General features: G+C 42.0%; 5 protein-coding genes across 5 annotated transcripts; 2 read left to right on the top strand and 3 right to left on the bottom strand.

Moving 5' to 3' along the window:
* Positions 1 to 310: 310 nt before the first annotated feature.
* On the bottom strand, positions 311 to 3,017 carry LOC122131667 (E3 ubiquitin-protein ligase ubr3-like). The gene is made up of 3 exons (XM_042706302.1): positions 2,190 to 3,017; positions 1,172 to 1,311; positions 311 to 833 (listed from the first exon to the last, which is right to left on the bottom strand). Exons 1-3 carry the CDS (start codon positions 2,621 to 2,623, stop codon positions 658 to 660), a joined length of 750 nt encoding a protein of 249 aa, XP_042562236.1. The 5' UTR covers positions 2,624 to 3,017; the 3' UTR covers positions 311 to 657.
* A 77-nt stretch (positions 3,018 to 3,094) lies between these two features.
* Positions 3,095 to 6,046, top strand: mettl5 (methyltransferase 5, N6-adenosine). Its single transcript, XM_042706303.1, has 7 exons — positions 3,095 to 3,624; positions 3,702 to 3,816; positions 3,909 to 4,093; positions 4,189 to 4,271; positions 4,372 to 4,423; positions 4,546 to 4,595; positions 5,154 to 6,046. Exons 1-7 carry the CDS (start codon positions 3,525 to 3,527, stop codon positions 5,193 to 5,195), a joined length of 627 nt encoding a protein of 208 aa, XP_042562237.1. The 5' UTR covers positions 3,095 to 3,524; the 3' UTR covers positions 5,196 to 6,046.
* Positions 6,047 to 6,667: 621 nt separating this feature from the next.
* Positions 6,668 to 10,018, bottom strand: klhl23 (kelch-like family member 23). The gene is made up of 4 exons (XM_042706301.1): positions 9,508 to 10,018; positions 7,872 to 9,111; positions 7,318 to 7,470; positions 6,668 to 6,994 (listed from the first exon to the last, which is right to left on the bottom strand). Exons 2-4 carry the CDS (start codon positions 9,100 to 9,102, stop codon positions 6,684 to 6,686), a joined length of 1,695 nt encoding a protein of 564 aa, XP_042562235.1. The 5' UTR covers positions 9,103 to 9,111; positions 9,508 to 10,018; the 3' UTR covers positions 6,668 to 6,683.
* A 232-nt stretch (positions 10,019 to 10,250) lies between these two features.
* On the bottom strand, positions 10,251 to 18,682 carry phgdh (phosphoglycerate dehydrogenase). Its single transcript, XM_042706300.1, has 12 exons — positions 18,467 to 18,682; positions 17,331 to 17,482; positions 17,172 to 17,237; positions 16,976 to 17,030; positions 16,683 to 16,781; positions 16,199 to 16,331; positions 15,713 to 15,861; positions 15,140 to 15,292; positions 12,768 to 12,906; positions 12,292 to 12,419; positions 11,883 to 12,099; positions 10,251 to 10,725 (listed from the first exon to the last, which is right to left on the bottom strand). Exons 1-12 carry the CDS (start codon positions 18,602 to 18,604, stop codon positions 10,571 to 10,573), a joined length of 1,584 nt encoding a protein of 527 aa, XP_042562234.1. The 5' UTR covers positions 18,605 to 18,682; the 3' UTR covers positions 10,251 to 10,570.
* A 524-nt stretch (positions 18,683 to 19,206) lies between these two features.
* Positions 19,207 to 23,919, top strand: ccdc173 (coiled-coil domain containing 173). Its single transcript, XM_042706299.1, has 9 exons — positions 19,207 to 19,454; positions 19,531 to 19,739; positions 19,899 to 20,072; positions 20,283 to 20,488; positions 20,997 to 21,153; positions 21,557 to 21,696; positions 21,966 to 22,158; positions 22,930 to 23,094; positions 23,470 to 23,919. The coding sequence occupies exons 1-9, from the start codon at positions 19,394 to 19,396 to the stop codon at positions 23,821 to 23,823; spliced, it is 1,659 nt and encodes a 552-aa protein (XP_042562233.1). The 5' UTR covers positions 19,207 to 19,393; the 3' UTR covers positions 23,824 to 23,919.
* Positions 23,920 to 25,007: the final 1,088 nt, after the last annotated feature.

Below are 25,007 nucleotides of genomic sequence, written 5' to 3'. Positions count from 1 at the left end.
TCATTGGTGATCACTATGACTTCTGACTCATGCTTATAACCTTGACAACAAATAACACAGGAAGGAAGGGAAAGGCTTTGTGAAATCTACTGGGACATGAAACGACATCATCATCCTGCAAACTGTATTCATAAAGTGCATCAGATTAGAAAAGCTTATCTGGGATCCGTTTGGCCTTTATACACATAATGAAAGCTGGCAGGATAGGCACGATCTAGCGCTGACCTGATCTCTGCCCTATACTGGTCCATTTAAAGATCGTTTATGAACCCCCTGGTCTTCACTCAAAGACTTCCTCCGTTCTTCTTTATTTATGTTACATGCACATTAAGCGAGGAAGCTAAAAATAGCAAGTTATCCAGCAAAAACGAGGAGGACAGTACAACCAGCGTGGTAATGTCACACCATGAAATTCTCATAAAATGTCTCAAGTTAATGTCAATTCAGGACTGGGTCATACTCTTCTAACAAGACAAGAGATTTCTAGATTGGTTTTGACAAAGTAACTCCGATGTGGTTTTACGATGACATTTGTGCACTCAACAAGTACGCTTGATATGAAGTTAAGTCTATCATTAGCCCATCTCAGAGGAGAAGGGTAATAAATAGGCAGTTACGCAGCACAATGGGCACTGTATATCAGAGGTGCATTTCCGTTTATTGTTTTGGGGCGAACATACCCATGCTGAGTTCTTTAAAGGTCTGCTGATTGGTCAAGATCTTTGTCAACACGGTCCTCATGGCCCCACCCATCTTCGTAAGTTCTTCCAGGAAGGAGATCTGAGGCTCCAGCTGCTGAAGAACCTTCTGCAGGTCCCTGTCTGCTGATGAGTCTGTGTGTGTGTGTGTGTGTGTGAGAGAGAGAGAGGCATAGAGGGTAAGAAAAAAAAAAACTATACCCACCGTACAATAACCAAAAACTGCAAATGTACTCCAATATATAGCTAAATTGTGTGTAAGACACAAAAGAGATCATCACTTTTCAGAAAAAATATAACAACTAAATAATCAAATAACTATCAAAAGCATTACGTCTTTTTTAGTTGAAGACAGCTTACTTATAGGCATTGTGTGTATAGAATGGCATCCACATTTTCCACGATTCACTTTTATAGTACAATATCTGTAATACATGGCTCTAACAGTGTTATGTTACACTTGCATGCTTCACCTGGCTCTGTGTATCCATCCCTTAAATACTGTATGATGCTGACAATGAAGCGAGGTAACACCATTTCAGACATCAGCAGCAAGTCTCTGGGTACAGTGGGAACATTCTCCCCTGTTTTTAACCGATGCCGTCTACAAAACCTGCCAAAAGCAATGCATCAACACCACACGGTGCCATCAGTTACAACACAACAAAGCATACTCCGCGTCTCGCTGGAGTTGTTAAAGAACAAATATGTATTGGGGCCGTTTAATTCACGGGAGCCTACACAGAGCAGTTGTTTTCTTAATATGATTTCAAACATTCTCAACATTATTTATGTATATTTCAACAACAATCTGAAGGGCATTAAACCCTTATTGTAGAAACACATTCAATTCTCACGACCAATAAAGAAAGTTACTGAAATCCACTTTGACAGGTCGTCAGACAAATCGCCTGCTTAGATTTCCCTGCATTGACAGAAACTGCCATAAAAGACATGCAATTATGATACTGTATACAATTATAAACAGTTTAGGTGAAGATTACATGCAGAAATCATAATGTTATGGTCATGTTGCAACCCAGGTAGCTAACGTTACAGTAACTATTTTTGTTCATACAGCGATCCTTTCGTGACTTATGACAGCTGACATTTAACTTGTGATATCAGTAATGAAAATACTATCAATTTTGCACTGTCATGCTTCACTCGTAGGTGTAACAAAAAGACAAAAAAAAGATACCATGATCTGTCACACAGCGATGGTCCTCTTGTTGAGTTAAAAATAAACTTTGCCACTCGGAAAGGCTGGGCTGCATACTCCCCCACCAACAACTTGCTAAGTTAGCAGACTAGCATTGCATTGCACCTAGCTCCCTAGCAAGCTAACTAGGTAACTTCCCTTGCCCTTCTCTGGATAGTTTAGTCTTTGGTTTTCGTGTGTCCCCTGCACATCAGCTATTAGGTAAATACATTGGCTCGTTGGCAATAGCTTGCAGAAATAATCACTTAGCCAGCAAGCTAGCAACTTACCCACTTTCCCGCATGACATTACTGTCTCCACAGTCGCAGGCCCCACCAGCCTGGCTTCTGAACATATTGAAATCATGGCCTGTGTGATCACCGTTGTTAAAACATTCTGCACACAATGACATGCAAGGGGAAATCCCGCAAGTCCGACATCGGTATGCCACAAAATTGGCTGTCCAGACCAAACCGCACAAGGTAGCGTTGTCATAGGACCGGACCGTCTTGCAGAACTCCTCGAATCCTTCCCCTCCTGCCAACAGACATTTACACCATTCAAGGGCCTCAGTGTCCGCCGCTGGCTTTTCAGGATTTAAAACATTATCAAGCAGTTCTTGAAGTAGTCGGACACCAGAGCTGTTGTCAGTCTGATTAAGCTCTGTCTTTAATAGGGCGGCTGTTGTTTTCTTGTCCCGGCGTAACATCGACGCCGCCATCATGAACTCTGAATTGTTATCCAGAATTTATTTTTGTTGTCTTGTTGCAACGTTCTCGGTTTTTCTCGCGATACGGACCGTGAGCGTCGTACAACCTGGCTATGTGATCCCTTGCATGTAAGTGGCAGGGTAGACGTGGTTGCTGGTTAGGTTGCTTATCTAACTAGCAACCGTGACCATGCAGTTCTATTTTAGGTAAATTACTAAATCGCTTACTCCACATGACAGCACTATATCACTGAAATTGGTTTCGTAAACATAGCATGACAAGCGTGAACTCTGGTAACCCATTTAACATTATATATCTTATCACCTGCGATCCACTTGTCACCCCTACTATCTGCTTGTCTAGATAGTCGGTACAGTTTCTCTCGCCACTGAAGGCACACAGTAAATTTAGTAATGCTGTTTGACTAAGTTCATGCATGTCCAAAATGCGACCAAATCGCGATTGATGACCACTGCGGTGGACCATTTCTCGCTACCCATCTGCGGAACTGTTCTTGAATCCTCCTAGGTTGCACTTCGGATTACTTCTGTTTAGGCGGAAGTGTTCGTGTGCTTTCTGGTCCGTATTGAATATACAGATTTTGCATGTGTGTAAGGTGCTTGTCAAAGATTGCTGACAGATTGACTGACACACTGACTGTAAATTAATCGAGGAAAAGTGCTACAGTTTAAACCGAATGCAGAGGCTTACATGCATAAAATAGCATGTTTCATGTTAGTGGACAGTATTATACTTCTTAGGAGCTAAGCATGCAAACCCGTGATGAGGAGGAGGAATGTGCAAGATCTTGGTTTCACAGCAATGTTTGAGTTTCCTTGACTCTCTTTTCTAAGTAAGTTCAGTCAAAGCAGATCAGCAGCTGTAGCATTTAGTTAACGACCAACAAGTATAGCAATGAAACTGAAAGAGCTCGAAAGTTGCCTCCAGCAAGTAGACGTGTTCGAGGAACCAAAACTTCTACTTGAACAGTATCCAACAAGCCCTCACATAGCAGGTAAACCTGACATTTACTTCGTGGATAACCAATTGCTTGTTTGTATGTATATTTATGTATTTATTTATTTATTTCAGGTTGCATGCTTTACACTATCCATAACACATTTGACGACATAAAGGGTAAACTGGTAGCGGACTTAGGTTGTGGATGCGGAGTCCTCAGTATAGGAGCTGCAGTGCTTGATGCGGGGTAAGAAAGAACACGCCTCCGATGTATTACATCTGAACTTGTTTTCTTTAAGAATTCTTGACAATAGGCCCTTGTCTGATTCCTTTTTCTAGGTTATGTGTTGGTTTTGAAGTCGACGAAGACGCAGTTGACATATTTAAAGGAAATGTTGAAGAGTTCGAACTCCCAAACATTGACGTGGTCCAATGCGATGTGTGTTGTCTTGAAACAATGTCGTTTGCAAAGAAATTTGATACGGTCATTATGAACCCCCCTTTTGGCACAAAGCATAACCAGGGTAAGAGCGTATGATGTACTGTAACAATGACTATATAAGAAAAAAAGAGAAAATGTTGACTTGTAATTCAACATTTCTTATTGCTTTAATTGAAGGTATTGATATGACATTTTTGAAGACTGCTATAAGCATGGCAAAAACAGCTGTGTACTCTCTTCACAAGACATCAACAAGGGAAGTAAGTCCACGTATCTTGAAATTCGATTCAGTTAGTTACAGTTACTTAGAAGTTCATTTTTCGACTTTGCCTGTGTTTTACATTTTCCACTTTATTTCAGCATATACAGAAAAAGGCAGATGATTGGAATGTGAAAATGGAAGTAATAGCAGGTAAACTTTACCATCGTTTACCATTAATGTCCCCAGAATTCAAACGTGTTTTACTATTCCCATACCCAAAGTGGGACCAAACTTTTATTTTAATTCAGATTTCTTTTTGCATTCCTCCTCAGAGCTCAGATATGACTTGCCTGCAACATACAAGTTCCATAAAAAGAAATCGGTAAGTCTGGTGTCGGTACACAAACACATTTAAATGTACACTAAGCAGATTTTATTTTTGGGAAATTAAAGTGGTTCTAGCTATGCTTCAGTCATATGGTTCTACAGGACACCAGCATCGTTTATCTAGGATTCAGACAGATTCTTTGAATTTTTGTATTGTTTCAATTCTGGAGAGACAGACCATGGAAATCACTAAAGCATTGCAATAACAACACCTTAGTAATCTTTTTGGTGTTATTATATGTCATCGCCGTACACACTGATTGTAATTTGTATTATTCAGTCTGCCCTTAGTAATGACTCTTTAGATCAGTCAGTGTTGTGATTGAACAAATGAGTAATAAACAAATATATTGCTGTGTGTATGTCTGTGTGTGTGTGTGTGTGTGTGTGTGTGTGTCTGTGTGTGTGTGTGTGTCTGTGTATAGCAGGTGGTGTATATACACTGAATATTTTCTGGTAATTGTATTTTTGATAGGAAACTGACTTATTTCATGAAAAGTCTTATGAAATGTGTATGAACAGAGTAATTACCTGCTGTTTATCTATTGCACAGGTTGACATCCAGGTGGACTTTATCAGATTCTCACTAAAATGAGATCTGGACTTGGAGTAGATGGTTTGCTTCTTTTGGACTCTGTTTTTCTAAATAGGTGTGATGTATTGTGATCATGATTTTAATGAACTGTTGAACATACACCAGATTTAACATGCTAAAGCTTTGACCTTTAACGCCTTCATTACACTCATGTCAGATATGGCTCTTTATGCAAAACATTTTGTGATCGCTACATTTATTAAATTTTCATAGCAGTGATCCATATTAACACGAAGTGCAGTGAAATTCATCAATTGTGGATACCTTCATGATCTATACGTTAAAAGAGAGGCGGTACAAACTTTTACAGCCTCTTTCATGGTTCAAAGTTCAGTGGCACAACATTTAAAGTAATTTTGTTTAAGAGTAAAAATTCAAGAAATGAATTACAGGCAGGTAATACTGACCCCTTACTGTTACAAACATATGTAGGCAAAATATACAGTATTAACTGATGTCATTGCTTATCGTTTCGACACTGAAAAAATTCAACAAATGTAATATGCATATGGTACTCTGGAGAGACCATTCATATATGTTTTGAAGGAAGAGACATTTAAGAAACGTTAACCGGGAGAAGATACTATTGCACGACTATTGCCATTGCACACCATGCTTCATACAATGTCATGTTGGATGATGTTTGAAAACAGTGCACATTAGAATATAGAACACACAGTAATTCTGTACTGAACCAACAGTAAAAAAAAAAAAAAACAGGAATACACTTTAAGTATAGTACATACATAATATTCTACAACAAATACATACAATTCAGTGCATTGCTGTGCGTCCTGCTGAGGCAGCATAAGTTATGTACAGTACAGAACAAATAAATGTTTGTACCAAAACCAGTCTAACCGGTCCTGACTACCTCACCAGTGGTTGTATAAAACATCCTTAATTGCCTTAACTAGAATTTAATACAGTACTGTAAAATCTGTAAGCACCTTTATGTCAGAATCCATCTGGAAAATTGGCAAACCCACGTTGTACTGGTGTGATCATCAAATAAGTATGAACTATTCACTCATAATCAGATATTCAAGGCATGGTTTAGATTTTAAGATTACATATAAAGATCTCAAAATCTATTAACCTTATCTTTACATCTAGTAAAGACATTTTTGGTTTACAAAAAAAGTTGTACTTTGTAAGTTGTACTTTTTAACTTTCATATTTAAAATACAAGAACACCACCAAAGGAGGTAATCCTGTGTTGTACCTTCTTCGACAGTAGATGGCAGTAAGTAACTGCATCCTTTAGGCTCAAAGACATGTTGGACTGCAGCTCTCACCTGAGGTAAACTCTCTAAGCTGCTTAGCAGCACTATATCACTTGAACCTACCATTATCCTTCAAATACATAAATTTAGCGGAAAATTGATTGCTAAATAGATCACATTAACCCAAAATTGTCCTTTAAAAAAACAAAAACAAAAAAAAACACTCAACCACACAAGTATCACTGAATGATCACATCCTGTACTAAACGCCATAGAAACAGACACAGCCGTGAGACCTGGTGGCTGTGGGGAGGTTGCCCACGATCTCCCAGGTGTCCAGCTCTGGGTCGTACTTCTCAACGCTCTGTAGGTACGTGCCCTTGGAGTAGGAGTAGCCGCCCGTGACGTAGATGCAGCCGTTAATGATGGCGGCGCCACACTCCATCCTCCTCTCCTTCATCGCGGACATCTGCCTCCACTCGTCTCTCTCGGCGTCGTAGCAGTCGGTGATGGTGGTCTGGCCTCCCACTAGGTACAGCTTGTTGTCCAGGGGGACGGAGCACAGGCCGTACTCTGTCAGTAAGGAAGAAAGCAAAGGAAATCAAATCCTGAGAAATATGTAACGTGTTGAAAATGGCCATTATTGTAAAGTATACCTGAATACCTTATTTGTAATCTGATCTAACTTAAGGCACCAAACTGTGTTACAAAAAAACTCAATACATGAATAACCTTAAACGCTCCTGTGCTGGATACATTTCAGTCATAAGCAAATGTTGATAAAGTACATGTGTTCATTTATCAACGTGTGTGATGCATTTTTTTTGCAAGACACAAAACTGATATGCTGCGAATTTTTGCATGACCTAGTATGTCAAGAATATAAACTGTATTACCAGGATGGGGACAAATGGTTGCAATGCTCCACTCATTGGTCTCTGCCTTGTACATCTGAATTTTTTCATAAGTACATGTTCCCCTGTAGCCATAGTGACCACCAGTCACATAGATCCTGTCATTCAGAACACAGGCTGTGGCATTTCCAACCCCTGAAAAAGATATTAGGACATCTTATAGAAACTTACAAATATAAACTTATAACAGAAATAAATACACACTGTTAAATTCTTGGTGACAAGCCATGCACAAGCAGTGGTCCTCGTGCCTAACTCAATGGTCTGAGCTGTCCCACCAGCTTGGCCATGTTAAATTCATGTGATGGGGTCAAGGACAAGTTAAGCTTCACAGAATGAATGTCAAGGATTACTGCCATGGTGTTTCACCGGCTAAACCATAGCTTTAAGGGGGCTTTTATGCCTTGCACTCCCATTCCCCGAAGCACAACTTAAAAACCAGATCCCTGTTGGAAGACGTATTGATGTTTTCATATGCCTGTGTAGTCCGACTAATAGATCATTCATTGTGTGATTTAAAGGCAGTCTTCTCGTACCTTGTATCATGTCTGCTACTGGGAACCACTCCTTTTTCAGTGGATCGTAAAATTCTGTCTCTCGTGCCGGAGCCCCCCCTCTGTACCCCCCCAGGGCATATATGCACCCCCGCAACGCCACCGAGCAGTGGTAATATCTGGGCGTGATCATGGGGCAGCCTTCTGTCCAATCATTACTGTCTGCATTGTAGAGCCACACAGAGTCCAGGGCCTCGATGGTCTCGGTCCTATAGCCCCCAGTCACATAGATGTCTGGGCCTAGCAGGGAGGTGCTGTAGCTCTCTCTGCTATAGTCAGGCATGTCTTTACCCTGAACCCATGTGTCAGCGATGGGGTCCCATATGTGGACTTCGAAGAGTGGATGCCAATAGTAGCCCCCGACGACGTACATACGGGAGGCCAGTTTCTTGCAGCTGAGGGTGAACTCCTTGCTGCTGGCCTTCAGGGAGTGGAGAATCAGCGCCCTGAGTTTCTCCTCGTTTCCCAGCTCCACGGCTCTGTGGGTGACGTCCAGCAGCGCGTTGCTGAAGCGCGTCTCCTCCAGTTCGAGGTGAACGCAGCGGAGCAGCTCCTGGGTGTGTTTCAGGCGCGACCTCGGGTTGTGGGCGACCCACCTGACCACTGCCTCCAGAAGCAGCTCTTCCCGCCAGGCGTTAAGGTTCTTGGCGGCCATGACGGCAGTCAGCTTCTTTAGGTCAGCCTCCAGGAACTCGTCCTGCAGGATGAGCTCCTGGAAGCGGCTAAGCATCACCCTGCGCGCCTCTCTCTCCAGCGCCACACACATATGAAGCTCTGCAAAGGAGTGCATGCCCAGGCAGTTGTCCACATCCAAGAGCCGGATGAGAAACTCCTCACAGGCCCGCTTGACCGCTGAGAACTGTAGCAAGTCTGAAGCTTCTAGCAGACTCTGGACGTTACTTTGGGTTATGGTAACCCTGGACGTATAGACGTAGGTTAGAAGAACGTCGAGGATGTCTGCGTCTATACCAGGAAGGGTGATGAGCTCGTCCGAGCGTTCCCGCATGTCAAGCGTGAACATGACTCGGAAGTAGGAGCTGCGCGCGGATAGGACAGCTTTGTGGCATCGGTAAACTTCACCTGAGGCGCACGTGAGCGCTATGTCGGTGAAAAGTCCGCAGGTGTAGAATTCCCGGAGCGTGTCCAGGAGTTCTGTTGGGTGAGCGGCGTCGCAGAATTCATATGTGTAACTTTCCTGACCTTTTGATGACATTTGTGAGAACTGTAATAAAAATAATTGTTGACATTAAATGTAGAGATTTGATTTCAGCTGATCTTTATTTAATTAAATGTTTATAGACCTATAGATCTGAAGCGGTAACTCCATTATTCAGGCAAAAGCCTTTAATGAAAAAGAGTAGCAAACCATTCAACTCAACGGTCTAATACTATTCACTAAAGGGGACATGCAGTTGAATTTCAATAGCCCAATGTGAAAAGGCACTGACTTGGTATTTCAATGAAGTTAGCCGACACGTGACACTGGGTGAATTGTCGCATGCTTTTCAAGTGCGGTGAAACTTAACTCGATGTATTGAGGACCAGCTTCGAACTAGGTTACTCGGTGACATTTGTTATAGATATATGAGCCATTATCTCCGGTAACAACGAAACTTACCTTCTGTAGTAAATGTGCTGGTAGGTTTGGTATCCCTCTCGTCGAAACATTCAAATATTTGCGTTTGTTGTGGTCCAACCGTGTGTAACTCCCTCGATCAGCTCAGCCATTTAGACCTCGATTTAGCCTGAGCCACGACAGTGGGCTGCTGCGGTCCTATTTTGGTATCTGTGTACACTCGGAGGCACCCGCTGACACCCGGCTCTGTTGATTCTAGGCAGCCTAAAGAGATCATTCTTTACAGCGAGGCGCTGCACTTCTGAGGATTACACATGGGAACTGTTGAGATGAGTAACTAAACATTTACGATATTTAGAAGTCACCGGGCACATACAATTGTTCTGTCGAGATAATATGGATCCTAGGCAAGCAAAAAAAGAAAAACATCATCCACTATCCGAAGGGGAATGACCAATGTATGGTCGTTCCTCTTCGTTGCCATGGCAGTCTCTGTCTAATCCTAATAAGGATTAAGCACATTGCATAATGTACATTCTAACATAGTCCACTAGTGTTCAGTACAAGCACACAGCAAAAATTAATCCGTTCGACTAGGTATTTCATTTCTCTGATGTCCATTTCCATGTTCCACAGATGGGCCTTTAATATCCCCACATTTAGCTTGGCTCCATGATATGCTCTCACATCAAGCACACCCTAGAGAATGCACGTGAAAGTTACCTTGGAGACTGTTTGTGTTTAAGAAAACCAAGTATTGAGGTAAAAAAACAAAAACACAATTCTGCTCCAAGATTAAAGTTTTTATTATTTAGTAAACAACGAAAACACTTGATGAGACTTGATAGATTGTAATTAAACTCCTTAAGTACACTTAGTAAACCTGTCTGCAACATGTGTAAGTGCACTTTGTAAACAAATGTCAAACAACAATTCTACCCAGGCACTCATTATAAACCTTTTCATATCTGAAATGTTAATACAGCTGATGTAAAAGTTAATAAATGACATACATCTTTTCAACATTATTTAAAGTACCGTTAGATTATTAGATTGTGGAATGCTACAACACTGGTCCCTCGGGAAAAGAGGCTTCTTGCTCATCTCAAACTGTAATCTGTGCCGCTTCCTTCACCAAGGCCTTGAGGGAGCCAAGATCTCCCATCAGAGAGGAAGTCCCCGCGCAGTACCACTGCTCACCACCGCGGGCAGCGGGGGCGCTAAATGACTCCATCTCCACACCTGCTGCTGCCAGGGCACCTGCGAGCAGAGGAAGAAAGTCAGAGAGTGTTTGACAGATGATTTATGAGACTGTGTATCGACTTCTGTAGACAAGGCAATAAATGATAATATATTTTACCACAACCTGGGACTCAATTGGTTAGGTCTGCCCAATCAACCATCAACTGGCTAAGAGTTCTAGTCTTTGAAAACAAATGAGGTTGGAAAAGTATATACAGACTGGAGACTTCTGAGTGTGGTAACACAAAAGGGGCAGTCAATGAATTCATGAACCGCTACGAATAAGAGGTACAAATACTTCTGTCACAGTAGCCGTTGGCAGTCTTTGTAAACAATTGAAAAGGGCATGTACAAATTGGGGACTTCCTAGTCCAGCATCACCCTATAACAAATTTGTAGCATAATTGACGGTGAATATTGTTGGTTTTCATACATTATTTGAATTGTTGCAACTCAGATAAATCACCCTGTAACCAAACAGTTCTAGTGACACAAGAAGGAGTGTGGACAATGGATCTATATCAAATATCCATTGTCCACAGTCCTTCCCCCTCAAGAATGTGCACCGGCATCAAAAGCCTTCACATACCCCCATACATATAGTTATTTACATTACATGTACTGGCACCAGCAACTTCAGACTATTAATGAAGGTGCTGCCAGGCACCACGTTTATTTTCCCTGCCAAGGTATAGCTAATGGTTAGTTTAATTCTTCCTGCCAAGGTATAGCTAATGGTTCGTTTTATCCTTCCTGCCAAGGTATAGTGGACTGTTTAAGTTTAGACCTTATATCTATCAAACTGACCCTTGGGACGGACTCCTGTGGGTAATCTTTTACTTAATTGTTTAAGTGTGTTTGTTCTGCAACCTTAACAAGTCACTGTAGTTCTGTAAACATTGTGTTGCTGAGACGTTGCGGTACGCCTGAACAGAGTAGCATATTGACACTGCGATTCGGAATAAACAGAATATCTCCGCCAGTCGCAACGAGTTCCTTGCCTACTCCATCCCTACATCCAGCTAACTCAGGTTGAGTCAAGAAATACAGCGATGGCGCTTCCATCCAGAGTTCCCTACAAAAATGCGACAATCTTTCAGTTTGCGAGCGGGTTTAAGAATGAACCTCACTCCGACAACAGTTACTGCCACCTTCACACCAGCCATGGCCCTCACCTGTGATGGAGGGTAGGAGCTGAGGCGAGGCAGCGGCCTTGAAGAACAGCAGGTGGCCAGCGAGGGGGACGGGCTGCCTGAACGGGCTGCCCTCCAGCTGCTCCAGCATGGGCACCTCAGCCAGCACCGAGCCCTGGGCCTTGCTGCGCGTGCCGTTCACAGACACCTCCACCACACACGTCGCAACTCCAGCACCGCCATCATGCTTCATGTTCACCTGAGGTAGGAGAAGAGGAGGAGGTGAGAGAGACAACACACACACACACACTTTATTATCTAATATTGCCTGGAGGTTTGCAACTTTAGCTTTCGTTTTACAATTATTTGCCTGGTCCCAAAGAAACAATGTTTGCGTGAATTAGCAAATTGATAATCTCTGTCAAAAACAAGCCTCAGCTCAGGACTTTACCTCCAGGCCCCTCTCCTTGGCCAGAGTGAGCGCGTTGACCAGGTTGGGTCCACTGCTGGAGCCGTCGGTCAACAGCCCAACCACGGCCGCTGAGCTGAGGAACCCAGTGGACTTCTTCAGGCAGTCACCTTGGATGAGAACAGTAACTGAAGCTAAAAGCACTTTCATTCACCCAACACAAAGCTTTAAAACAACAGTCTACCAACAGATGCTGAAAACCTTCAGGCTTTCTTTCTTCCCCCTTTGTACTAAAACCACAGCCTGAACGAGTTCATGTTTGATTTATACTTGTAGACAGTTGTAAATTAGCCACTGTGGCTTGTGGACTGTTCTTGTGGGAGGTGGTGTGGCAATGGAGCAACAATTCACCTTGCAATAACACCCTTTCACCAGCAGAGGGCACATAATATGCTCAGTAACGGCACTAACTTGCTCACTCATTGATAGAATTGTTCCACTCTGGTGTGGTTTGTTACCTGTGGTGGTGATTTGCACTTGGCTATAGGGCTGCTTTGAGGAGGTGCATGCCCTCAACACTGCGCCCATAGCCTCTCCAAGTCTGATCCACTGGTGAGACTCGGGGGAGAATGTGCTGGCCAACACTTGGGCATTCACCTGGGTTAGGGACATGATAATGTGTGATAAGACACGTGTTAATTAGTATGGCATGTTTTCAATTAAGTATTTAAAAAACAGCTACGACGGTTACCCAGTCCCATCTAGGCAAGGCAAGGTTATTCATATAGCACACATACACAGAAGCAATTGAATGTGCTTTTACATAAAGGAAAACAAAAGAACAACCACAGCAAAAACAGGAGACAAAATACTTAAGAGTGAAAAATAAAATAAAAATATTAAAATGAAAGCACAAGGTACATACATAAAATAGAATTAAAAACACAGTGGAAATAGCCTCAGTTATGTGGTTCTCTCTGAGAACACTGAATAGAGAACCACAGAGCAATAGTCCGAAAATAATCCATAATAGATTCTGAAATAGAGCCTGATAGAGCGGTTTTCAGAAAAAGGCCTGACACAGAGCTTAGCTTGATAATAGAGCCTTAAAAATAGGACTGCAAATAGAGCTGCAGTCCAAGACATCACTTCCCCACCGAGAATGACTAGAGGTCTACTTCCAGCATTCAAGTGCAGTAAGAATGAAGTTTAAGTTTTAGAGCCCAATTTGCACAGGCAAAGAGAAATATTATTAACCTGGATTTAAAAATGGTACATTTGGGGGCACATCTAAGATCTTCTGCCAGTTTGTTCCGGTTGCATGCTGCATAGCAGCTAAATGCTGCTTCATCATGTTTAGTTTGGACTCTGGGCTCTACTACCTGACCTGAGTTAATTGATCTAAGAGCCCTACTTTGTTCATATTCTTTTAAACAGGTCAGATATGTATTGTATTGAATTTAATTCTGGGCCTAAACCATTCAGTGATTTATAGACCATTAGTATTTCACACTAGCATCCAGTTACATACAGAACAGATTTGAAAAGATTGTAGTACCGGAGTAATGTGCTCTGTTCTCTTGACCCTGGATAAAACTAATAGTAGCATTCTGAATGAGCTGCAGCTGTTTAATGGTCTTTTGGGGAAGACCAGTTAAGAGAGCATTACAGTAGTACACCCTCTTGGAGATAAAAGCATGGATGAGCTTCTCTTGGTCTTTGTGGGACACCAAACCTTGATTCTGGCTAAATATTTAAGATGATAGAACGCTGTTGTGGTTATTGCTTTGATATGGCTTGTGAAAGTTTGCCAATGGTGACAAAGTAATTCCCGCCTTCTAAATAAGATCGGAATCAGTTAAGTACAGCTCCAGAAAGTCCTACCCAATTTCACAACCGTCCCATCAGTATTCTGTGATCTACAATGTAAATGCAAGATCTAGTAAAACCAGAACTGATATTACCTGAATCAGAATTCAGCAGAATATCATTTAGCTATAACACTTTTATAAAGAGCCGTTTCCGTAGGTGGTGGTAAGGTGAGGTCGGAAGCCTGAATGAAATGTCAAAATTAGTTTTTGATTGAAAACAACTCTCTCAATGATCTTGGCTACAAAATAAATATTTGAGACAGGCCGATAGCTGTTATATAGTACCTATTGGTATGAAATGTGACGTATAAATAAAGTTTGATTTGATCACAGAGGCATCCAGAGTTCTCTGTTATGAGTGGCAGCTGTTTTTAGTGACTGGCAAAATAGCAATGAGCCATTAACTCCTTGCTGCAAGTCACTTGCTACAGAGTTGAAAATACTTTTTCAAAAGTAAGTCAGCAGTGTGTTGAGACGGCAGTGTGTCCAGACATTAGACAGTTATTTGGTAATTTGTATTTCAAGGTGGTTGTAGAGACAGCACAGTTTCATTGTTTGACTGTGTTGATGGACAGTCTAAGTTTATCACATTTCTCTGTGAAAATGAGTTCTGTTTTGTGGGGTTTGTAAGCTTGTCAACAATAACCATGAGTACAGGTATTATTGAAGTCATGATCCTTGCAGTCTAGCCCTGCATAACTCATAATTTAAACTACTAAGGCCTTGTACTTAATCATATCCCATGCATGCCTGCAAGGCAAGATCCCTCTCCCTCACACACACCAGTCATGATTCTTTTGTGAATGACCCTGATAATATCACTCTGTGAGCCGTTCACATTCTGTCCTATCTTATCAAGTTCTGAATAAAGGACAATGGAAGATGTGATTCCATTTTTGAAATTTAAACAGCCTTACCATACTTCTAAATTATTTTGTAAACAAATACATAGAGCAAAGATGGAACCCCGTAATCAATTAAGAAAATGGATAAACGACGAGACGTCAATGGACACTCACCGCTCCCACGAGTGCTTTGCCCTTCACCATGTCCACTATCTGCAGGGCGATGTCCTGCCCACAGCGGGCCTGGGCTTCCTTGGTGCTGGCGCCCAGATGGGGACAGCTGATCACGTTAAGGTGGTTCACCAGCGCCCTCTCCTTTGGAGGTTCCTGTACACACACACACAAACAAACAAACAAACAAACAAACATCACTGGAGATCTGTGTGCATGTTGGTTGGTGGGGATGCAACACTGATGGCTTGCTGGACAGAAGAAAGGAGGTTATTGCTGGATTTGCACTTATGCTCAGAGCACAGACAATGAAACAACAGTTTTTATAACAAGTAGTCTAAATATGATGAGTAGAGCGTGTGACTCGGCAGCACTGCAATCAAGCTTTACAGTTTAACAAATCCTGCCAAGTAAACCAAGTTAAAAGATTACATAGAAGGTATCACAAGCATTTCCAAGAGGAACACCACAAACGTTATAGCTCAGTAGTGATAACTAATGTTATGCAACTACATAACACTTAAGACTGAACTCGAGTTGTATGGCTGTGGTGCTGGAGCAGATGTTTCACCTCACCTCCACATACACATCCAAGCCTGCACCCCCACACTGCCCCGACTCCAGAGCTCGGAGCAGGGCCGCCTCGTCGATGATGCCTCCCCGAGCACAGTTAATGACCTTCACTCCCTTCTTGCACTTGGCAAACGATTCATCGTTCAGCAGCCCTGAACAAAAGCCATCAAGACACATTATGGCAAAGTGGAAATCAAATCTAGGTCATCATTTTTCCCACTAAGCGTATTACTGCCCCCAGACACCACACCTTTTATCCACTATTAGTCAAGTCAGATCAATTGAGGTGTATAAGGATATACACACCCCGGATAGAATAAAAGCCTCCCCAACTCACTCACTCATACACAGTTTGCTCTGTAAGGTAATCTACAGCTGGTATACATCAAGTAGAAATCACAAAGCCCAAACATAAGGCCCAAGCCTGCCATGGCGTCTACACCCCTGCAGGGCGGCGCGGCGCCCCCCCCCGCCCCCCCCTTGACTGACCTGTGGTGGAGGGCATGAGGGGGGTGTGCACTGTGATGTAATCACACTGGGGCCACAACTGCTCCAGGGACATCTGCTCCACCCCCCAGGAGGCGGTAACTTCCGGAGGAGTGATTGGGTCGTAGCCAATCGTCTGCGAGAGACAACGCAAGGGATATCATGCCAGCGTTACATATGAGAGAGAGAGGCGGGATACTGCTTAGGGAGAACTAGTGTGGAGACAGGAGGAAGAATGAGAGAGAGAAGGGGGGGGGATGCAGCATAAATGTACAGGGGGGAGAGGGGGATATGTATGATGATGGAGAGAGAGATAAGTAGTAAGAGAGAGATAGAGAACGTGAGGAAGAAAAAGAGAGATGGACATAGTGCAGGGAGAGGAGGGGAGATGTATGATGCTGGAGAGAAGTCACGTAGAGAAAAAGAAAGTGATGAAGAAATGGGGAGATGGACAGAGGGAAGTAGAGAGAAAGAGAATGATCCTCACCCTCATCCCAAAAGACTGCATTCTGGAGGCAACCTCCTTCCCGATCCTCCCGAGTCCGACGATGCCCAGTACCTTTCCATACAGCTCCGCGCCCATGAACTGCAAAATTGTTAACAAAACATTAGCCCACTGTCCCCCGCTCACATCACACGGCTCGGCACATTTCAACGATCAGAGTGGATTAGTGACAACAGAGTGAGCAGTGCAGAGGGGGCAAAAACGCTGGCAGTGATCGGCTGTTTCTGATTGGCCACACAAACTACAGTCCAACACAATACTTAAGACATCTGTACCTTTTTACGGTCCCACTTTCCAGCCTTCATTGACATATCTGCTTGTGGCACATTCCTATGAGGGGGGGGAAATAACCCTGTTTATCTTTCAGCAAACATTGCGGAAATGAATGAATTGCAATAATGTGAATGCCGTGGTTTCCGCATGTAAAAAGGGATGCTCACAAGAGCGCTCCTTATTGACCAACTAACTGACCTTGAGAGACTCATGACAAGAGCGCAGGTCAGCTCAGCAGCACTGATTGTGTTGCCACTTGGGGTGCTATGAAAGAATCACAGGGACACACTGAGCTCTTGAGAGTAACCACGACGATTAATTCAGCAGCTGACAGTTTCATATTAAAAAGGCACCTACTTCATGACAATTACACCGTTTTTAGTGGCCGCATCCACATCCACGTTGTCTACTCCGGTGCCCGCTCGCCCGATGAGTTTAAGGTTGCTTGCTGCATTGATGACCTCGGATGTCACCCTTGTGGCAGAACGCACCACTAGACCGTCGTAGTTCTGCAAGACAATGTGCAATGTGGATGAAACTATGGTAAATTACTTTCACAAGGTGAACTGACATCCACATGATCTGTGATTTGGCTCAAAGCCCTGTGGGCCATGTGCTTGTTATCCATTTTAAACGATTTATTACAAACTTCATTCGTCGAATCTGTCCACATTCATTTTCAATTAACCCTCTTATAACATTTGGAATGAAAAACTATTTCTGTTATCAAGAATAGTAACAATGTGTGTATAATGTTGATATTTCTTATACAATTAAAACAGCCTGGGGTCAAATTGACCCCAAAGAACACCTATGCCTATAGCATGTGTACACGACATTGAAAACGTATGTTCATTTTGTGTTTACCCAGTTGTCCCCATTAAATTAGGAAAAGTAATTTAATATGAAGCAAAAAAAAAAAAAAAGATGTCAATCATTTATTTAGAGACGTTAAACATTGAATGGGGTCAAATTGACCCCAAAGATAATAGGAGGGTTAAAAGTACGAATCCATGTTCAGTCGGAACGAATAGGTTGCTGAAAGATGCAGTTAGTGGGGCAAGCATAAACGTGATTCTGGGATTTCATCAGGAGAACAACTGCAATTGACTAGGTAAATCTCAGTGATGTTGCATCATACTGATAGGCTCCATGGAGGGCGGTGCTGGCGAGGAGCTCCACTTTCAGAAGAAAAGAAGTGCCTCATGATCTCGAACTACCAAATTACTCAATTTAGCCAAAAGTCAGTATTTGGTACCTACAAAGCGTGAATCTTAACGAAGTTAGTGTCGATTAGAAAAGCATCACCATCTATCAACTTCAGCTGAGTCTTATTAAAATAAAAGTATCTATTTTTTGTTCAATATCGCTAAAGTAGGCTACTTAAATCTGGCACTTCGCAGTCATCAAACTAGCTAATATTGACATGAGTGCATTGCTGGTCGTAAGCAATTGCAGAAACATATTTAGAAATTGCTGCGGGAAACTTTTACCTTAATGTCAGCAATCAACTCATCCTTGGTCATGTTCTGTTTCTCCGTAACTTCGATACCATTTTCTTGCAAAATCTTCTTGCAACAAGCGTCTACACTTTCGCTGATTAAAATGCGTTTGATTGATACCGGGGCCATTTTGCAGATCTTGTCGATGTGGGGCACACAGCCTGGTCTGATGGGTATGTCGGATAAATGTTTCAACCTCGTTGATTTTGAATGAGTAGGCAAGGGATGGGCGGACTTTTCTTTGAGGAGACTGGACAACTCCGCCTCCCATCACAAAGCTATTTCAAGTCCTAACGCTTGGGAGTGCCGAACAAGTGCAAACTAGGTTAACCAGAAAAACCATGCCACGAGAACCATGCCAAAAACCACCATTTTTTTTTTCTTTTTTTTTTTTCTTTCTTTATTGCAAAACAGTATACAACCCCATGGCCATGGTATGAATCTCAGTTGTACGTCGGATCGGACCGAAATATCAAAAAGTAACTGAAAGTTGTAGTTTTGCAAATCGAACGATGCTTCCTTTTAACAGAAACAGATGTGTCCTCAAACACGAGTCGCATTAGAACTTCAGAGGTTAATTTAAGGCACACAGAGGCACCTGATCAATTATAATAGCACATGACAGACCCCCTGTGCAATTATGCATGCATGAGCTGTTCCATGCAATGACGTACAGCCATCTGATAATTTCATTGGTCAACAGAGCTGTTGCCCATAGATACACAGCAACAAAAGTACTACAGGTTGCTAGGTTGCAACATGTAACGCGCTGGCAAACTTTCTAGTGCAGTAAAGGTGAATTCCCAATAAATTAGGCTGTTTGGGTCGGCACGCTAGCCCCGAAAAAAACTTAATGGATTGTATGCTTTAAAGCTTTCCCTCAAAAAAGACTAAGATTGATCACGGGGCAACTTCAAAATGTCCACAGCATCAGCTTCTGTCGTACAGTATGGACGGCGAAAGGGCTCCTCTAAAAACAGTAAGTAAGGTCTTGTATGATTTTGAAGCATTGTGTGCGTATTGCAAGTTTCTTGTAACCGTATTTCCCCCAATAGTTCATGCACAGGAGATGAGAAAAGAAACGATGCCAGAGCCGGACCTTCGCCAAGTCACTGTCCTGCCGAAGTCTGAGTGGCTTCGCATTCAAGACAGTTTGAACCATGTAAACAAACATAATGAAAGCCTCAAAGAGGCCGCTAGGCAAAGAGAAGCCATGCATCTCCGTTCCAAAGAAGTGGTGAAATTCTGGTCCAATACAATTGCTGTAAGTTTTACTTTAGATATTTGAATAATTGTGTTGATTGTTCATAACAGTTGTTTTTTTGCACAGACTCAATTCCCTAGCAGCTCATATATAACCTTCATCATTGTTTCCTTTACACTTTTAACATTGTTGATTACCTTGTTAATGATTTGCCAACAGGGTCAGAGACAAAAAAAGCTGGAGTCAAAGAAGATTCGAGAGAAGGTGGAAGAGGAGGAAAGGAGAAAACTAGACATAGAAGAGGCCAAGTACCAGGCAGAGAAACGAAAAGAAGCTATTGTAAAAGCAAAAGCTCAGCTATACTACCAGACTGATCGAGTTAAAGGATTTCATGTAAGGATGTATCCTATTAACTTCTTAGAGAAGCTCTGATAAAGTTGTGTGTACATCACAAGTTTTACTTCAAATAGATCTTTATTTTTATTTCCTTTTTACTCATCTGCATTTTTGTGATTATGCTACCAATCCAATTAACAAAACACATGGATGTAGTACGTGGTCACCCTGGTCATGGTCAGGCTTTTTTCTACTTTTCTTTCCCAGAGTGCTCTGCTCCTGACGGAGGTGCTGAAGGAGAGAGAGGCTCAGATCGAGCTGAAGCGGCGCATTCGGGAGGCCTCCCGCGACGTGGAAAAGGAGGTCATGGCCACAATGAAGCATCGGGATGAGCAGGCCCTGCGGCAGGTGATGGAGAAGGATCAGAAGAAGAGGCAGGACAGCAAAGTCACCGTCAAAGGGTTGCTGCAGCAGTAAGAGACTCCCTGGTTAAGACCTAATGTAGAACAGATCTGGCTGTGACCAAGCCAAAGTCTTTACCCATTACTGTCAAAACAATGGTCCTCTCAGACAACTGGTCCTTATTTGGGCAGATTGTATTGTGTTTGTTAGTGTGTGTTTGCGCATGGGCACATGTGTGGGTGTCTAAAAAATCTAGAGAATTCTGCCATTTTAAGTACTGACAATTTTGTGTGCGTGTGTTTTTTCAAGGTGAAAAGGTTGTGTTATAAAAAAGATACTATATGATACTAAAACATATATATATATATTTGAATGATGTGTTACAGATTAATAGTGCAACACAAGAGATATAGATCTGTTTCATTCATACACTTGAAGTTTAAAAGCAGTTGTGGCAGCAGTGGAATTTTCTAATCATTCCAGAAAGTGTTATGGTAATGTCAACTCTTTCTCTCTCTCTCTCTCTCTCTCTCTCTCTCTCTCTCTCTCTCTCTCTCTCTTTCTCTTTCTCTCTGCAAGGATAAACGAGCATGAGCTTGCCAAAGAGCTAGAAAAGAGGGAGGACAAGAGAGAGGGAGAAGTGCTGAAGCATCTCAAGGAGCTTTTTGACCAGGAGGAGGCCATGAAGGAGGAGAAGCGACTAGAGGCCAAGAGAAACATGATGAAGTCCCACAACGTGAGAGACTCAGTCACACTCGGACACCTAAAATATGTTGTGCTTATACAGTTATTATTGTCCTTTTACTTAATGATTTCACACTAATTCCTCAGCATTCGGTATTAAATACATGCTTTTAAATACGAGATTTTCTAAGTAGACATATCCAAGTAGCTCAAAATGTCAAAGTGTTGTTTAGCACTCCCACTATTGTTATGTGTTTAAAAATGAGTAATGTCCTATTAGACAAACTTGTCAGAAAGCAGTAAGACAGAAAGCGTTGAAAGAAGAGATGAAAACTATGAAACTTTTCTTGTTGGCTTGCTGTGTTGCATCGCTACAAGTTAAATCACGAAGACCCTTAGTAAGAAAACAAGTGATGAAAGAAGTGCCCAATTATTCTTCCTGTTGGCATTTGAAGGAGCTCATGGCCGACAAAGACATGTTCAGAGCCGCGGAGACTCAGAAGCATGAGATTGAGGACGAGAAATCCCAGATGTTTGCCAAAGCCAAACTCAAGATGATGAAGCTGAGGAAAGAAAAGGAAGCAGAGAGGTTAAGGTACATGTGCTTACCGTCACCACGGAGGTGGCATACATCAGAGGATTTATATTCATTTATTTTAGATTATTAATGAATGAATCCATTAATGCTAAAGTTAGTGCTTTGGAATTTAGACATCAATGCCAATGTGAAATGAATGCTAAGGTAACTTGAACATTTATTGAAATGTCATTTGATCTTGATTTTACATTTCATTTGAAATTGACATTGTCATTGGATGAGCGTTGACCTTGAATCCTCTGGGACTTGTCTCTATCCCCCCCCAGAGAGGTGCAGAAGGCCAAAGACGAGACCATTGCTCGGCTGGCCGCTCACCAGCAGAAGGAGCAGGACAACGATGAGGAACTCATAATCAAGGCCATCGAGGAGAAGGACTCCCGTGAGGCTCGTCAGCAGAGGGAGAAGGAGGAGAAGAGGGAGGCCATGCTTCAGTCTATAGCCGCTCACCGCGAGACCACGGTAAATTGTTTTCAATTCCATACGTTTGAAAAGAAAATTACAAAATTACACAGATACCTTTTAAAAAAGACAAACATTGTTTTTTAATAACCAACAATTCCATACGTTTGAAAAAAAAAAAACGAAAAGAAAATTACAAAATTACACAGATACCTTTTAAAAAAAGACAAACATTGTTTTTTAATAATATACCAAGAGATCTGTTGAGCAAGAAGGCACCTTTTGTTGTGTTAAGCCCAATTTATGCTTAGTCTGGCGACACTTTTGAAACCGTCGCGACAGAAATGACGTCTTGGTCGACACTTTTAACCGTCGCCTGGAAGTGTCTGCTACCAAGAGAAAATTCCACTGTCGCTGACTACGTCACATAGTGTCGCGCAAGTGTGATTGATTTGCTAAATAGACAGCACACGCCGTTGACTTCATTGTTTTCGACCGCTGAGTGGAGGCGACTGTTCACTGAAGCATAAATGCAGCAACATGAGCGACACTCTCTTTTTTGTATAAGTATAAATCAAGCTTTAAACGCTTTGCTGTGAACACTTTACCATGCCTGTGTTTGCTTTATTGTGCTTGTGAGTAAACTGGTTTGCAGAAGTGCAAATTCAACTTTTTAAAAGTATAGAGTATTTAATGTGTGGTGTCCGGTACAGTGTCATTCTAAACAGTGTCAATATAGTAGTCATCTGTGATTTGTGTCATTTTTCAAAGGATTTTGGTGGTATGGATTTACAAATCTCTGTCTTTTGCCTTTTTGTTTTGCCATTTTAGCGCCAGCAACATGAAGGAAGGGCAATGGAGGAGAAGCAGAAAGCCCTGGATTTACTTAATGCCAAGAAGGAGGCAGACAGAATCTTCATGGAGAAACAGCGGTTGAAGAAACAGAGAATGAAGGAGGATGGTCAAATTATCCAAAAGATCTACGTCCATCAGATGGTGAGCATGGGCTGATTATTATTGCTGGATTAAACACACTTGGACAAAATCAAATTCCAGCAAATAGATTTGCGAAGGAATATTTTTAAATAAAGAACCTTCTTCATAACAAGAATTGCACTGAATTACAAACCTAAAGAAATCAGTTTGATATAAGTGTCAATTAAAAAAAAAGTAAGTGCCATTTCCCAGTTCAATTTCTAGACTGTATTTTTACAGTGTCTTAGATCTGATGAATAAAGATATCGGTTAGATGTGAACCAAATGTGAATTGACCCCTCCATTTATATCTCACCTCATTTGAAAAGCACAACATCTTAAAGTTAGATCACTCAAGACGAGCCTTGTCTATTGTGTCTTGATTGTCACGCACAGGCAGAGAAGCAAGCCAGAGAGCAGCAGCTAAAGAAGGACCTGCAGGAGTTCGAGAGCACCAACGGACAGCTCGTGGCCGAGGAGGAGAGGCAGTTCCAGCAGTACGCCAAGGACTTGATTGACACGGCCAAGGTGGCCGGGCGGACCCCTTGCCTGCTCCAGAAGGCGGCACGAGAGGGCATCGGGGGCGGGCTGGGGCCCATCTTCGGCGGGGTTCGACCCAGCTACCTGGTGAAGGATGACACCGGAGTTCAGATGCCCAGTTACGTCGGTGCTGCCTCCCAAGACATCAGAGAGCTGAATGAGGTCACTGACATCCAGAAGGCCAAGAAGCGCCTGGGATTCACTTGGTGACAGATCCGACACAGGCTGTAGAATGTGATTATGAGACTAATTGAATTACAGAACAGAGATTTGCTTAATAAAAGTTTCATCAATGTGAACATGTAAGTCAGGGAGATCAAGTATTGTCAGTTCATCTGTAAAGTGAAAGCTTGTCACAAATAAACGATGCCAGCATATCAGCAAACTCACAAATGATGGGTTTTGTTATAAACAAGCACTCTTTCAAAACCTAAAGTTATGTGAAGAACTGAACTGAACTGAACTAGAACAGTATTGAACAAACTATCATAGAACAGTTTCTAACAAATGCCTGATTTTCAAATGCTGTATGAAATTTAACACTCACATATGACATTCTCACAAATTTGATTTCAGGATAATATTTAAAGCCAGACAAATATTACTTAATGTCATGCTAAATGGAAGATCTGGCTGTGATATCGGAGGCAACAGTGTTCCTGTTGCATGTTTGATAGTAGGCTAAACCCCTTGAGACAGAATCTCTCCCAAATCAGCCACTTCCACCCACTGGATACCTATGATGACAAAAGACATACAGTAAATGCACACATACCCCTACTAAGCTTTATACATATATTAACTTGACATAATAAAATAAGTAACATAATGAAATAAATAAATAATTCAAATGTATCGAGTGTAATTAGAAGCAATAAGTAAAAAGATCAATAAAAAGAGATGCCTTAAAGTGATGGAAAGAGGAAAGTGATCTGAGTGAACTGGGCAGGTTATTGCAGTCTGATGGAGCGTTACATTCAAAGGCATGGTGCCCAAATACTTCAGAAATACGAGGAACAAAGACAAAAGGATGGTCAGTATGCTTAGACTGTAGGTCTAGGATGACCTGAATGGGATTATAAATAGTTAAAGTAATAACTACTATTTTGCTATTGTGTGATGAATTAAGTTCAGAAGTCAACAAGAACACTGGCAGTACTTTGAACATTTTGCCAAGAGCATTGCAGTTAAATCATCCATTTTTGGTCAAATGGGATACATTTTCGAATTTGACTGTTTTACCTTTAATGCAAAAAACGTTTGGTATTATGTGTCAATATATTAGAATTACAACCAAGAGTAAATTATTCAAAAGGCGTGTTTCGATTAGATGTAACTATTGCGCAACAGCACAGGGTAGTCCCGTATAGTTGACAATATACGGTGCCGTTCGA

This window comes from Clupea harengus, unplaced genomic scaffold, assembly GCF_900700415.2.
Source record: "Clupea harengus unplaced genomic scaffold, Ch_v2.0.2, whole genome shotgun sequence".
In the NCBI taxonomy this organism is placed as follows: Eukaryota; Metazoa; Chordata; class Actinopteri; order Clupeiformes; family Clupeidae; genus Clupea; species Clupea harengus.
The sequence above is the reverse complement of the archived record's forward strand: the minus strand, read 5'-3'. Positions and strand labels throughout refer to the sequence as shown.

Bases quoted from the DNA above. Each gene is read 5' to 3' on its own strand.
- LOC122131667 (XM_042706302.1), bottom strand. From the start codon at position 2,623: ATGATGGCGGCGTCGATGTTACGCCGGGACAAGAAAACAACAGCCGCC. The intron at 1,312-2,189 runs GTAAGTTGCTAG...TGCTTTTGGCAG, and splicing joins AATGTCATGCGGGAAAGTGG to GTTTTGTAGACGGCATCGGT. The intron at 834-1,171 runs GTGAAGCATGCA...ACACACACACAG, and splicing joins GGATGGATACACAGAGCCAG to ACTCATCAGCAGACAGGGAC.
- phgdh (XM_042706300.1), bottom strand. From the start codon at position 18,604: ATGGCCCCGGTATCAATCAAACGCATTTTAATCAGCGAAAGTGTAGAC. The intron at 16,782-16,975 runs GTACAGATGTCT...ACAATTTTGCAG, and splicing joins GAAAGTGGGACCGTAAAAAG to TTCATGGGCGCGGAGCTGTA. The intron at 10,726-11,882 runs GTGAGGGCCATG...CTCTGCTCGCAG, and splicing joins GCTCCTACCCTCCATCACAG to GTGCCCTGGCAGCAGCAGGT.
- klhl23 (XM_042706301.1), bottom strand. From the start codon at position 9,102: ATGTCATCAAAAGGTCAGGAAAGTTACACATATGAATTCTGCGACGCC. The intron at 7,471-7,871 runs GTACGAGAAGAC...TATCTTTTTCAG, and splicing joins AGTAGCAGACATGATACAAG to GGGTTGGAAATGCCACAGCC. The intron at 6,995-7,317 runs GTAATACAGTTT...CCTTACTGACAG, and splicing joins AACCATTTGTCCCCATCCTG to AGTACGGCCTGTGCTCCGTC.
- mettl5 (XM_042706303.1), top strand. From the start codon at position 3,525: ATGAAACTGAAAGAGCTCGAAAGTTGCCTCCAGCAAGTAGACGTGTTC. The intron at 3,625-3,701 runs GTAAACCTGACA...TATTTATTTCAG, and splicing joins AACAAGCCCTCACATAGCAG to GTTGCATGCTTTACACTATC. The intron at 4,596-5,153 runs GTAAGTCTGGTG...TCTATTGCACAG, and splicing joins AGTTCCATAAAAAGAAATCG to GTTGACATCCAGGTGGACTT.
- ccdc173 (XM_042706299.1), top strand. From the start codon at position 19,394: ATGTCCACAGCATCAGCTTCTGTCGTACAGTATGGACGGCGAAAGGGC. The intron at 19,455-19,530 runs GTAAGTAAGGTC...TTCCCCCAATAG, and splicing joins AAAGGGCTCCTCTAAAAACA to TTCATGCACAGGAGATGAGA. The intron at 23,095-23,469 runs GTGAGCATGGGC...TGTCACGCACAG, and splicing joins AGATCTACGTCCATCAGATG to GCAGAGAAGCAAGCCAGAGA.